General features: G+C 39.7%; 1 protein-coding gene across 1 annotated transcript in view; it reads right to left on the reverse strand.

Moving 5' to 3' along the window:
• The window catches only part of FAM189A1 (family with sequence similarity 189 member A1), a 438026-nt gene that overhangs the window by 115963 nt on the left and 307476 nt on the right, over positions 1–14587 (reverse strand). The window contains exon 3 of the mRNA XM_026448040.1: positions 12412–12522. Within this exon, the coding sequence (XP_026303825.1) occupies positions 12412–12522 (111 nt within the window). The remainder of the gene's footprint in view (positions 1–12411; positions 12523–14587) is intronic.

Consider the following 14587-nt stretch of genomic DNA (forward strand, 5'->3'; position numbering starts at 1 on the left):
GTATGAAGCTACAGTAAGCTATGACTGTACTACTGCACTCTAGCCTGGGCAATAGGTGAGACCCTGGACCTTGTCTCAAAAAAATGGTTTTATTTGTATTTTTATGATTTATTTATTTGAAGACATGTTCTTACTCTGTCACCCAGGCTGGAGTGCAGTGGCACGATCTTGGCTCACTGCAACCTCCGCTGTACCCCCTGCGCCCCCTTGCCCCCGGTTCAAGTAGCTGGGATTACAGGTGCATGACACCACTCCCACTTAATTTTTGTATTTTTTGGTAGAGATGGGATTTCACTACGTTGGCCAGGCTGGTCTCGAACTCCTGACCTCAAGTGATCTGCCTGCCTTGGCCTCCCAAAGTGCTAGGATTACAGGCGTGAGCCACTGCACCTGGCCAAAATAATTGTTTAAATTAAAAAGCATATATATTTTTTAAAATCCATTTTTTAAAGAAAGTTTTGTTGCTGTCATATTTTAATGCACATGCAGCCTCAAATTAAAACATAATGAGGCATTTTAAGGGGCATTTGAAAATGAATAATGCTCTTTTCTAATTAATTTAAGTGAAACAGCATGTTTGCTTGAAATCCCAAAATGGCTTTTTAATTTCCTAAGGGGCTCTTCAGACAGGAACAGTTGGGAGGCACTCACTGGTTCACTCGCGTGCTCCCCTCCAGGAATGGCACCAGGCCCTGGATGTGGGACAAAGCACAGCACAGACACGGCCTTCTCCCTTGTGCTGCTTTGCCACGTAGGGAATGATGGGGAAATGTCAGGGCTTGGAGACAAAGAGACAGAATGCTCAGACACAGAACCACAGAGGTGGGGAGCCCCTTGGACAGAGGGCTGAGGGAAGGCCCTTCCATGGATGCCCCACTGACTCTGGAATCTACAGGTCCAGAAGGAGCCACCTAGAGACCAGCTGGCAGGAAGAACAGCGGTGGTGCCGCGTGCGGGAGCAGCCTGAAGTAGAAAGACCCTGAGATTCTAGCACAGCTGGCAAGGCAGGGACGGGGCGCCTGGGGGTTCCACTGCAGGCTAGCGAAGCTGGAGGGGCCAGGTGAAAGCAGGCACTCACAGGCCACGGTGAGGACGCTGGACAGCGCTCTGTGTCCAGTGGGAAGCACATGGCTGAGCTTACGTTATAAGAAGCTCTCTCGCCACGAACGCACACACACAGACACACAAATATGTGAATACACTTTGATCCCAACAAGCTGGAAATATATGTTTTGTTGTATTTAACAAAAACCCACAAAATACGTCTAAAAACTATTCCTATACAAAGTTACAGAAAATTTTAGTGGATTGTAAAAAGTAGAAATTAGGGGCCACATGCTCTCATGTAATGAAATTAGAAATTAACAGTAAAAGGACAGTTAAAAAACCAAAAAGTCTAACTACCCAAAAAGTTAAGAACATCAGCTTTAGCGATGATTCGGGTTAAAGAGAAAAGCAAAAATGAAAACTACAAACCAAGTGGAACTAAGTCCACAGGAGCACTGTGTGTCAATAATGCCAATCTATACAGTATTATTACTGTTACTCAACCATAAAAGCTGGAAAAGTAACAACAGATGCATTAAGAAAGTAGAAAGGGTTCATAAAATAAAAACATACATAGTCAACTCTTTCCTCAAATTCCCCATTTCCTCCCAAGACCCCCAGCTCTAGGCAACCATTAATCTACTTTGAATCTCTAAAGATTTGCTAAAATGTTTATTTTTAAACTGTAAAAGAACATTATCTGTAGCTTTATAACAATAAATTGGAAAAACCAGATGAAATACACAATGTTAGAAAGATATTAACAAAAATGATCCTCAAAAAGAAATAAAACACGAATAACATAATGACCATGGGAAAAAATGTTAAAAGTAGTCAAATTACCTCCCCCAAATTAAAATAAACCTAGATAATTCCCAGGTTATATAAACTGTTGCAGAGCATAAGTCAAATCAAATTCTTCCACTTTCATTTTAAAGTATGCATAATTCTAAGATGAAATTGGACAAAGAGGGCACCTCAAGGTAAACTGTAGGTTATCTCATTTCTTAATTTTGATGCAAAACTCTTAAATAATATATTAACAAAGTGAATGCAGCCTAATATATACCTTCAAAGCACCAGGACCATTGCCTACTTCTGCAATACAAAGTGATTATGCATTAGGAAATCCATTAATGCAAATCACTACATTAATAAACTAAAGGAGGAAAGCCATATGATCATCTTCACAGATGTTAAAAGGATGGTGATAAAATTTACATGCATCTTGATTTTAAAAAAAATCTTAGAAAGCCAGGATGGAAGCGAATACCTCCCACTAATAAAAGGAGAAGCTGACAGCAGACATTACGCTAAATGGTAACCCATTAGGAGCAATCCTGTGAAAACCAGGAATAAAACAAGGGTATTAAAAAATTCCAGTTAGTCAACCCTTTTCCCTGTAAATCCTTGATGTGAGTGAAGGGTAACATCGGGTCTGGGCTGACACATGTGTGCCTGGAAAAATGACCCAAAAGTTCTGTCCTCTCATGTCACTGCTTCCTTTTCTCGGACACTGCAGTGTTGAGATGGATATGGAAGGCTGTGGCCATCTCCTGTGCTGGGGAGGACGCCTGGAGCGGGGAAGCAGCGTGGTGGCCTGCAGGCCTTGGGCCTCCGTGAAGACAAAAGCATTGTAAAAACAACTGATGGAAAAGTGAACTGTGGCTTCTCAGTGAGAGTCTCTCCCACACAGGCAGTGAACACTGCGTGTGGGTGAGAGGGAAATGGAGCTGTGGGACCTCCCAGTGATGTGAAGATGCTGTCCCTGCTGAGTCTGCTGTCCTGTGTCCTTCTAGGAGGCTCAGCAAATGGGGAGATTTGCTAATAGAAACCGTCTCCCAGCAGTACGCTTGGTGGTGGGTCACTAAGAGCTTCTCATTAAACTCAGGAGCGAGAGGTGGATGATGAAACACCATCATCTCATGTTACTTTAACGAAACATCATTATCCAGTGTTATTTTAACAGTTTTTGCCACAGCAACTACACAGAACAACAAAACAAGACGTACAGATACTGGAAAGCAGAAGAAAATATAATCATTTCCTCTGACAAACTATGGGATCAGAGATTCAGGCGTACATTCAACTGCTTGTACAGGTCGATGCAAGTAATAAAAAAACTGCAAAAAGTCTTATATGCAGCGAGAAGCCTCTTCAATATAAAATAAAAATTGAAACAGGCATCCATCAGAGCAAGAAAATATTTACAATACCTAGGACTAAATTTGAAACAAGTGAAGTTCATATGTATATTTTAGAAAACTATAAAAGTGTATTAACATTTATAACAAAATAAATCCTAGATTGATAAAACACATAAATATTTAAAAAATAAAACCCTAAAATACTGAGGGGATAGTAGAACATTATTTATAATCTTGGAGTGGGAAAGGCTTTTCTAGGAAAAACACATAACCCAGCAACCAAAAGGGTTAAAATATGTAAATAAATAAAACCAATGTGAGTACAGAAAATACCCACACAAAGAATGCCATTCAAAAAGTCAAAAGATGCATAACAAACTATTTAAAAATATATATTTGCAACCAATAAAACAATGGCCAGTTTCCTTAACATAAGTACACACACACACACACACACATATATATATATTATAAAAACAACAATGTAACAGTAAAATAGGTAACAAAGGTGAAGTGGCAGTTAACAGATAAATATAAGCATCTTATAAACAAACATAAAGATGCTCAACTTCACTTTTAATTAAAGAAATGTAAATTACATAAAATTGTACAACACTGCCGGATTGGTGAAGACAAAAACAATTCTGACAACACACAAGTTTGGATCTGGGTAACGAGGCACACGCTCAGACCGCTGGCAAGGGTGTGAAAGGGTGCCTCATGTTTGGACAGCAATGTAGGAATAAGATTCTAAGTTTAAAGTGCACTCATGCTCTGACTGCAGGGATGGTCTTAGTGACTTTTTTCTCTAGATCTGTTCAGCACCTAGGCCAGTTCCCCAAGTGGCAGCAATAGCCACTCAGTATCTGCTGAGTAATGAATACGTACAAAGGGTACTATTCAATCGGGCCCATAGGCTTATGCCTGTAATCTCAGAACTTTGGAAGGCCAAGGCAGGTAAATAGCTTGAGTTCAGGAGTTTGAGACCAGCCTGGCCAACATGGTGAAACTCTTTACAAAAAGCACAAAAAAAGTTAGCTGGGGGTGGTGGCACGTGCCTGTAGTCCCAGCTATTTGGGAGTCTGTGGTGAGAGGATCACCTGAGCCCAGGGAGGTTGAGGCTGCAGTGACCCGTGATGGCACCGCTGCACTACAGCCTAAGCAACAGAAAAAAAAAAAAAAAAAAAGGCCAGGCGTGGTGGCTCACACCTGTAATCCCAACACTTTGGGAGGCCAAGGCAGGCAGATCGCCTGAGGTCAGGAGTTTGAGACCTGCCTGGCCAACATAGTGAAACTCCATCTCTACTAAAAATACAAAAAAAAAAAAAAAAAAAATTAGCTGGGCGTGGTGGCGGGCACCTGTAATCCCAGCTACTTGGGAGGCTGGGGCAGGAGAATTACTTGAACCCAGGAGATGAAGGTTGCAGTGAGTCGAGATTGCGCCATTGTACTCCAGCCTGGGAAACAACAGAGAACTCCGTCTCAAAAAAAAAAAAATTATTTGCCATGTTCATTTTAGCAAAAGACTAGAAACATCTTAAACTTATCCTTCATTAAGGGGTGGTTATAGGAATTATCACACATCCATCCAGTGGAATTATCTGCTACTCTCTGTTTAACAGCAGAGAAGACCTCCATGTGCTGATGTGGAAATGTCACCAGGCTACATGGTTGACTAACAGAATCCATGTGAGTAGCCCATGTGTGTAAAAAAAAGAAATCCATAAACAAAAATATGCACAGATGATGACTGGAAGGCACCAAAAAACAAAAACAAAAACAAAAAACAAAAAACCCTGTTAGCAGGAAGGGGAGGAGCTAGGAGCCCAGAATAAAACATTGACTTTAGTTTAGATATCCTTTTTATGCAGAGAACACTAGCTAATCTTAAATTATGCAGAGGAAAAAACACAATCACCACACAAACATATGGAAATGTACCAGGTATCCTAAAGAAAAACAAAAACTGGAGAGAAGAAGTTGAAAAGAATTCGGATAAACCAAAGTACACACTGTATGTTCGGGAATGGAAAGACATGGTATTATTTAGATCTTTTAATTTTCCCTCAAAGTAATCTACAAATTTAATATGATGTCAATTCAAATCTCAAATCCGTTCTTTCCACGTCTTGGCAAAAGAAAATCAAAGTGCATCTAGAAGACTAAACATTTAAAACCAGGCAAGAACATTTTAAAGAAACAGATTAAAAGTCTGTGGGAGGCCGAGGCAGGTGGATCACAAGGTCAGGAGATCGAGACCATCCTGGCTAACACGGTGAAACTCCGTCTCTACTAAAAATATAAAAAATTAGCCAGGCGTGGTGGCGGGCACCTGTAGTCCCAGTTACTCAGGAGGCTGAGGCAGGATAATGTTGTGAACCCAGGAAGCGGAGCTTGCAGTGAGCCAAGATAGCGCCACTGCACTCCAGCCTGGGTGACAGAATGAGACTCCGTCTCAAAAAAAAAAGTCTGGGATGGGGTTAGGGGTAGAACTTGTCCTACCATGTATAAAAATAGATTATAAAGTCAAGGTAATTTACGTGGTATTCTTCTGGGATATGAATAAACAGAGATATGAATGTTGAATGAATATGAATAAAAAGTCCAGAAATAGACCAATGGACATTACTATCTGTGTGTACATGTGTGCATACAATGGTACTACCATCAGAGAATACTATAAACACCTCTATGCAAATAAACTAGAAAACCTAGAAGAAATGGATAATTTCCTGGACACTTACACTCTCCCAAGACTAAACCAGGAAGAAGTTGAATCCCTGAATAGATCAATAGCAGACTCTGAAATTGAGGCAACCCCATCTCTACTAAAAAATACAGAAAGCTAGCCGGGCGAGGTGGCGGGCGCCTGTAGTCCCAGCTACTCAGGAGGCTGAGGCAGGAGAATGGCGTAAACCCAGGAGGCGGAGCTTGCAGGGAGCTGAGATCCGGACACTGCACTCTAGCCTGGGCGACAGAGCGAGACTCCGTCTCAAAAAGAAAGAAAAGAAATTGAGGCAATAATTAATAGCCTACCAACCAAAAAAAGTCCAGGACTAGACAGATTCACAGCCGAATTCCACCAGAGGTACAAGGAGGCGCTAGAAACATCTTAAACGTATCCTTCGTTAAGGGGTGGTTATAGGAATTATCACACATCCATCCAGTGGAATTACCTGCTACTCTCTGTTTAACAGCAGAGAAGACCTCCATGTGCTGATGTGGAAATGTCACCAGGCTACATGGTTGACTAACAAAATCCATGTGAGTAGCCTATTTAATAAATGGTGCTGGGAAAATTGGCTAGCCATAAGTAGAAAGCTGAAACTGGATCCTTTCCTTACTCCTTCTATGAAAATTAATTCAAGATGGATTAGAGACTTAAATGTTAGACCTAAAACCATAAAAACCCTAGAAGAAAACCTAGGTAATACCATTCAGGACATAGGTATGCGCAAGGACTTCATGTCTAAAATGCCAAAAGCAACGGCAACAAAAGCCAAAATTGACAAATGGGATCTAATTAAACCAAAGAGTTTCTGCACAGCAAAAGAAACTACCATCAGAGTGAACAGGCAACCTACAGAATGGGAGAAAATTTTTGCAATCTACTCACCTGACAAAGGGCTAATATCCAGAACCTACAAAGAACTCAAACAAATTTACGAGAAAAAAAAAAACAACCCCATCAAAAAGTGGGCAAAGGATATGAACAGATACTTCTCAAAAGAAGACATTCATACAGCCAACAGACACAATGAAAAAATGCTCATCATTACTCGCCATCAGAGAAATGCAAATCAAAACCACAATGAGATACCATCTCACACCAGTGAGAATGGCAATCATTAAAAAGTCAGGAAACAACAGGTGCTGGAGAGGATGTGGAGAAATAAGAACACTTTTACACTGCTGGTGGGACTGTAAACTAGTTCAACCATTGTGGAAAACAGTGTGGCGATTCCTCAAGGATCAAGATCTAGAAATACCATTTGACCCAGCCGTCCCATTACTGGGGATATACCCAAAGGATTATAAATCATGCTGCTATAAAGACACATGCACATGATGTTTATTGGAGCACTATTCACAATAGCAAAGACTTGGAATCAACCCAAATGTCCATCAGTGACAGACTGGATTAAGAAAATGTGGCACATATACACCATGGAATACTATGCAGCCATAAAAAAGGATAGAGTTCGTGCCCTTTGTAGGGACATGGATGTAGCTGGAAACCATTATTCTCAGCAAACTATCACAAGAACAGAAAACCAAACACCGCATGTTCTTACTCATAGGTGGGAATTGAACAATGAGATCACCTGGACACAGGAAGGGGAACATCACACACTCAGGCCTATTGTGGGGAGCGGGGAGTGGGGAGGGATAGCATTAGGAGAGATACATAATATAAATGACGAGTTAATGGGTGCAGCACACCAACATGGCACATGTATACATATGTAACAAATCTGCACATTGTGCACATGTACCCTAGAACTTAAAGTATAATAATAATTTTTTTAAAAAAGAGTTGATATTGGTTGTTTCTTCACCACCCAGCATACATGTCCAGCTTCCCTCCTCCCCCAACCCTGCTATTAGGCAGCTAACTTTGTTTTGGGTATTACATCTTGAATCCCCTGTCAGTAGCCTATGTCTGTAAAAAAAAAGAAAAAGTAGCCCATGTGTGACTGAATTCAGTCTGGTAGGACAGTTAAGCAAATTATCATCCTGCTGTGTCCAAACACTCCCTCCCAGGTCTTTGACTCTAAAGCAAACAGACACAGAGGTTAAGAACCACAGGAATTGTCCACTCCTGCAGAACTGTACCCTGGTAAGTTCAGGGTTCCCGCTGTAGGCCCCAGTCTGAGTCAGATTTCTGAGTGAACAGAAGCAGCTTCCTTAGAACCAGCCAGTTTCCAAGCCTGATCTCTAGCCTCCTTGGTGATTCATAGGCCCCACTATCCTCACAATAAACGGCCTGTGGCTTTCTTGGTAATTGTAACTTGCTGCAAATGACCCTTAATGGTTTGGGTGACATTTCAAATCAGCAGGGAAATATTAGAGTATTCAGAAAATGGTTTCAAGAAAACTACTAAACTATTTAGACAGAAAAAGTCCAATTCATCAAGTAGATTGCAAAATACTAAAGAGTTAACTATAAAAAAAAAAAAGCACACCATAATCGGGAAGTTATTGGGGTAGCATAATCTTGGAAAGGAGAAAATCTTTTTAAGCATGATTCTAAGGTAAGATTACAAAGAGAAATATTGGTAAATTTGAATATATAAAAATTAAAGTGTTTTCTGTTTCTCTGACAAAAATTAAAAGGCAAATGACAATCCAGGGAATATATTTGCCCAATATAAGTCAAAGGATTCAAAGCCATAATATATAAAGAGCTCTAATAAATCATAAAGATAAATATTTAAATCTAAAACTGAGTACAGAATACACACAGACAAAACACAGAAGAAAATAAAATATAAATGGTGCATAAACATAAACATGTGACATAATTACATATATGTATAAATATATATAAGCTTATGTATATGCAATTATAAATGAATAAAAAGTTTAATCTTACTAGTATTCAAAGAAATTCAAATTAAACAATGAAGTCATCTTATATCTTTCAAATTAGCACGGGTTAAAAAGAATAACAACTTTCAGTGCTGGCAAAACCACAGGAAGAAGAGCATTCTCATATATTGGGAATATAAACGGGTAAACTTTCCTAAAAGGCAGTATGTCAATATGCATGAAATACTCTAAAGATACATTCATTTTTATCATGTATATCTACTTTTAGGAGCTGTAAAAAGGTTTTGATTTGTATAAGAATGATGGTCATCTCTCTAATTACAAAAAGCAAAGATCTGGTTAAACAATGTTATATTCATACATATAGAGAAGTCACTACCAATAAAATTGTAGAATATTTTAAAACATGGAACAGGCCGGGCGTGGTGGCTCACACTTGTTATCCCAACAATTTGGGAGGCCAAGGCAGGCAGATCACCTGAGGTCAGGAGTTTGAGACCAGTCTGGCTAACATAGTGAAACCTTGTCCCTACTAAAAATACAAAAGTTAGCTGAGCATTGGTGGCCCATGCCTGTAATCCCAGCTACTTCGGAGGCTGAGGCAGAAGAATCGCTTGAACCTGGGAGGCAGAGGTTGCAGTAAGCTGAGATTGTGCCACTGCACTCCAGCCTGGGCAACAGAGCAAGACTTCATCTCAAAAAATAAATAAATAAAACATAGGACAATGTGATCAGTTAAAAAAGAAATCATAGGCAGCATGAAGTAGATAGCACATTTAAATACATTAAATATATATATACATGCATGCATACACATACATCCATATACACACACGTTATGCACAGAAAAGACTGGAAGGACATAATCAACTGGGTGGTAGGATTATGAAGTGTTTTTTTTTTTTGAATTTCTACAGTAAGTGTATAATTTTTATTCTATGAAAGGGGTATACTTTTTATGTGTTGCATTGGTTTTGCAATATTCTATGAAGAACTCAGGGTAGGTCATGTCCACACCAAACAAGGATTAGTCCGTTCTCGCATTGCTAGAATGAAATATCTGAGACTGGGTAATTTATAAAGAGATTTAAGTGGCTCATGCAGGCTGTACAGGAAGCATGATGCCAGCATCTGCTTGACTTCTGGGGAGGTTTCAGGAAACTTACAATCATGGTGGAAGGCAAAGGGGGAGCCAGAAAGTCACCTGGCCAGGGCAGGAGCAAGAGAGAAAGCAAGGAAGGGAGGTGCCACAGGCTTTTAAACAACCGGTTCTCGTGAGAACTCATTCCCTCACTATCATGAGGGCGGCACCGAGGGATGGTGCTAACCACTCATGAGATCTGCCTCCATGATCCAATCACCTCCCAGCAGTCTCCACCTCCAACACTGGGGATTACAACTGAACATGAGATTTGGGCAGGGACACAGATCCAAACCATATCCACAGGAAAGGGAAGCAAGGCTGAGAGACAGGGTTTCTTGTCCTAAGTCACATAACCAGGAGGTGGTGAAGCTCGGTTTTGATCCTGGATTGCTGACTTCAAATCCAGTACTGTTTGCACTGCATGCATTGCCCCCAAGCAAGGGAACACACTGGTTTGAGCTCTGAGATTTCTGGCCGTGTATGAGCCAAGGCAGAGAGATACCTAGGATCAAGCTCTCAAGGGAGGTAAATATTGATGATTTCGTGGTACCATCAACCAAACAGAGGTATGTGAGAGCACACATCTGTGGTATGTGATGGTCTTTTTATGTATCTGTGGAGGTAGAGAAAGTGGTAAGAAATAGAGGAGACCAAATCTCCCTTTCCTATCCTTCCATGCAGTCTGCGATGTGGGGAAACAGGGTCTGAGATTAATACCAGAAGGGGTCAGCCCTTCAAGCCTGCGCACTGGGTGTGGGCTTTCTTTTTGGTGTGGACCTCCAGGCACTGTGGTTTCTCTTCGGCCAGTCACTCTGTCTCCCCTACACAGGGCCCTGCATTGGAAAATGAGAGTCCGAGAAAAAATGGCCAGTTCCTCGTAGGTCACCAGATTTTGCTATACTCATGGCACGTCATATTGAGGAATAAAGAGGCTGGCCAAGTCATGTATACAAGATGGCGAGTTATCCTTTCTGATGGAGATGGGGATCCAGGTTGTGCCAACTGCAATCATAAGGGGGTCTACACCATACCAAGAATACTTCTGTGCACATGATACAGGGATGAAATCTGATCAATGTTCTCTAGGCCACATTCAACAGACAATAACAAGACGGAGCTCCAACAATTCATTTTTGTAACTCAGTGGGCACTTCAGCATTGAAACTGTGCCAACCGACACTGGTCCTGCTGGCTTCCGTAGATAAGAATGCAGAGAGCAGAGCAGCAGGCTTCCCAGTGGCTGCCCTGTGAATCCAAACAACATGGTCCCAAGCCAAGCAGGCATGGTCCCACAGCAGAAAAGCTTCTGATAATTCAGCAATCACTTCTCAGAATCATAGCCACAGGTAGAGCAGGCAGAGGGCAAGTGTGGAGGGACATGGCTCTGAAAGGTAGCCTGCTGTTGCTTCCAACACAAAGAAATAAAGGCCCATGTCCCCATACCCAGGAGCCACAGTCCTATCAGGAGTTTAAGTATATTCATACCAGAATACAACCAACCACACTGCAATTTCTGTCACAGCCAGATGTACATATTACAGTACCATGAGCTAAATTATCTTGAAATGATAGTTCTATCCAACAAACAAGTTGTCGATCTTCTACAACAAGCTCGTGTGACCCACCAGGCTGCATGCAGCCCAGGATGGCTTTGAATGAGGCCCAACACAAATTCGTAAACTTTCTTAAAACATTATGAGATTTTTTTGACTTATTTTTTTTAGCTAGTCAGCTATCGCTAGTATGAGTGTATTTTATATGTGGCCCAAGACAATTCTTCTAACGTGGCCCGAGGAAGCCAAAAGACTGAATACCTCTGTTCTACAATGTACACAGCACACTGTCTACAATTTTCTAAATGTGGCCCAACACAAAGTCGTCAACTTTCTTAAAACATTATGAGTTTTTTTGGTGACTTTTTTTTTTTAGCTCATCCGCTATCACTAGTTTTACTGTATTTTATGCGTGGCCCAAGACAATTCTTCTAATGTGGCCCAGGGAAGCCATGAGATTGAATACCTCTATTCTACAATGTACATAGCACAGTGTCTACAATTTTCCTGGATCTGAAAGAAAATTATTTTTAATTGAAAAATGAGAACTACATTGTTTTGATATATTTGTCATCCAGCATAATATGTACATCAGCACTTAAAATTGACTTGCAAATTGATTTTTAAAAATTCAATACAAATAAGAATCAACGCAACAAATGCTAAAATAGTTACTAAGGATACTTATTCCAAAATAGCAACACGTTGTGATCCTTAAAAATGTACTATTAGTAGCTGATTTACAAGTAGAACAACTTTTAATTGTACTACTTATAAATCAGTAAGTGAATTATCTAATTTATAGAAATAAATCAGCTTAACCTAAATACCTTAAACTAGAAAACATCAGAATGAATTGAAAGTGTACAGGAGAACCTAAGAATACAATAAAATTATTTTTTAAATTGCTCTCATGCAAAATCAAATCCTATGACCTTTATGAAAGGGTTTGCATTTCATTACTTACCAACTGGCAGCCTTCTAGGGAGTTGACTAGCTGAGCATTCTGACAAGAGAGAATTGAACCAGCCAAATTCAGCATTACACACACTGCAGAAAGCAGCATGAAAAAGGTTATCTGGAAACAAGCCAAACAAGAAATTGATTATTCACTTGGAGAGGCTCAAAGGAAAAATGACATGGCTTTACGACAGCTTTCATTTATTACACAACAGTTGATCACATAATTACATGAATAACATGTATGTGTTTTAAAGGAAAGTGGTAGGTTCTTTCTCAAACTTTCAAATTCATATGACCTGAAATAGAAAAAGTAAGATCTGTAGGAAGCCATAGCAAGTTACCATGATTTTGTTTAAAACCTATTATGATACAATATTTAAGGAGTTAAACTTGAAAGACTGTGCATTATATACTCTTAAGAGTAACAAGTTACACATTATTAAAGGAAATCAAGTGAAAGAAGTATACTTATTAGAAGGCCTTTAGGTTTGTTTTAATTTTTATTACAGAAAATTTCATACACATGCAAAACCAAAGAAAACAGTATAATGAAGTCACATGTGCCCACCACCCAACATCAATAATTAATCCACTTACAGCCAACTGTGCTTCATTTATGGCCCCTACCATCTGGATTATTTCGCAACCAATACCAGGCATCATAAAATTTTACCCTTAAATATTTCTAAAGGAATTGAGAAGCTTTCTGAAAACATAGCCAAAATAATCATCATATCTATAATAAATAAAAATTCCTTAATATCATCAGATATTGAGTTCACATTTCCCTAATTGTCTAAATTTTTTCACACTTTGAATCAGGTTACACAGGATACAAAGCAGGTCCATGTGGTACAACTGGCTGTTAGGAATCTTAGACAGTCTGTGGGTTTCCCATCCACTTTTTCCTCTGTGAAAATTACTGAAGAAACCAGTTCATTTGTCCTATAGAGTTTCCTACAGCCTAAACTTTCTGATTGTAGACCTCTATCATTTAACATTTCTCTAGCCTCTGTATTTCTTGTAATTTGGTGATTAAATACGGAGGTTTGGCCAAATTCAGACCAATAAAAGGCAAATATTGTCGCTCTTTTTTTTTTCCTTTTCTTTTTCCTTTTTTTTCGATGAAGTCTCACTCTGTCACTGGAGTGCAGTGGCACAATCTCGGCTCACTGCAACCTCTGTCTCCCGGGTTCGAGCGATTCTCTTGCCTCAGCCTCCTGAGTAGCTGGGACTATAGGTGCGCACAACCACACCCAGGTAGTTTTCTTATTTTTAGTAAAGACGGGGTTTCACCATGTTGGCCAGGACAGTCTTGATATCTTGACCTCGTGATCTGCCCTCCTCAGCCTCTCAAAGTGCTGGGATTACAGGCATGAGCCACCACGTCTGGCCAATATTTTCTCTCTTTTTGTGATGTTAGCGGCCATTTTTAATGATGACTTAGACTCATTAATTTATTAGGGTTTCCAAAATAGTGCTAGTCTCACTCTGTCATTTTTTCTTCATGAATAAGAATACATATAGAGACAGACTTTTACTCATCAACTGTTTTGTTACCCTGAGGTATAGTTCATATAGGAAAAGCAGGATATATACTCGACTCTTTCTGTTTATTTTCCAGGTTTTAAAATAATTTTAAACTGCAAAATAAACTCAACAAAGTCTATATGGTTAATTAGCACTCTTTCTGCATCTATGTAAATAATTAGGCCAAATCTAATGAAGAAAGACCCTTTTTGTGATGGAGAATAACCTTTAAGATTAATCTGATCAAGAGGCAGGGAGAGTGGCATTAAAACTTGTTAAAGAGCAAAAACAAGTCACTGGATATCCTGTCTAATGCACACTTCAGGGTTATTTCTGCCTTACAATGTCTTCATGCTATTTCAAAACTCTGCAAAACTGATAGTTTATCAACTGACAGTCGTATAAAACTGATAGTAGTGCAAATGATTCTTGACGATACAATGTAAAGGAATTTTGTCTCGTAGCATGTAACTGATTATTGCCCCACTGATACTAACCACTTTTACATTTATTTGTAAATTTATTTCAGCATTCCTGATTGCTTATATGTGTGCAGTGTTTGAATTAGCCTTTCAACTGCTTGTAACTTCTTACTGATTTCCTCATTAAATAATGAGTTAGACATAGTCTTTGACACATGTCTATTTTTT

Source organism: Piliocolobus tephrosceles, chromosome 6 (genome assembly GCF_002776525.5).
Source record: "Piliocolobus tephrosceles isolate RC106 chromosome 6, ASM277652v3, whole genome shotgun sequence".
Taxonomy (NCBI): Eukaryota; Metazoa; Chordata; class Mammalia; order Primates; family Cercopithecidae; genus Piliocolobus; species Piliocolobus tephrosceles.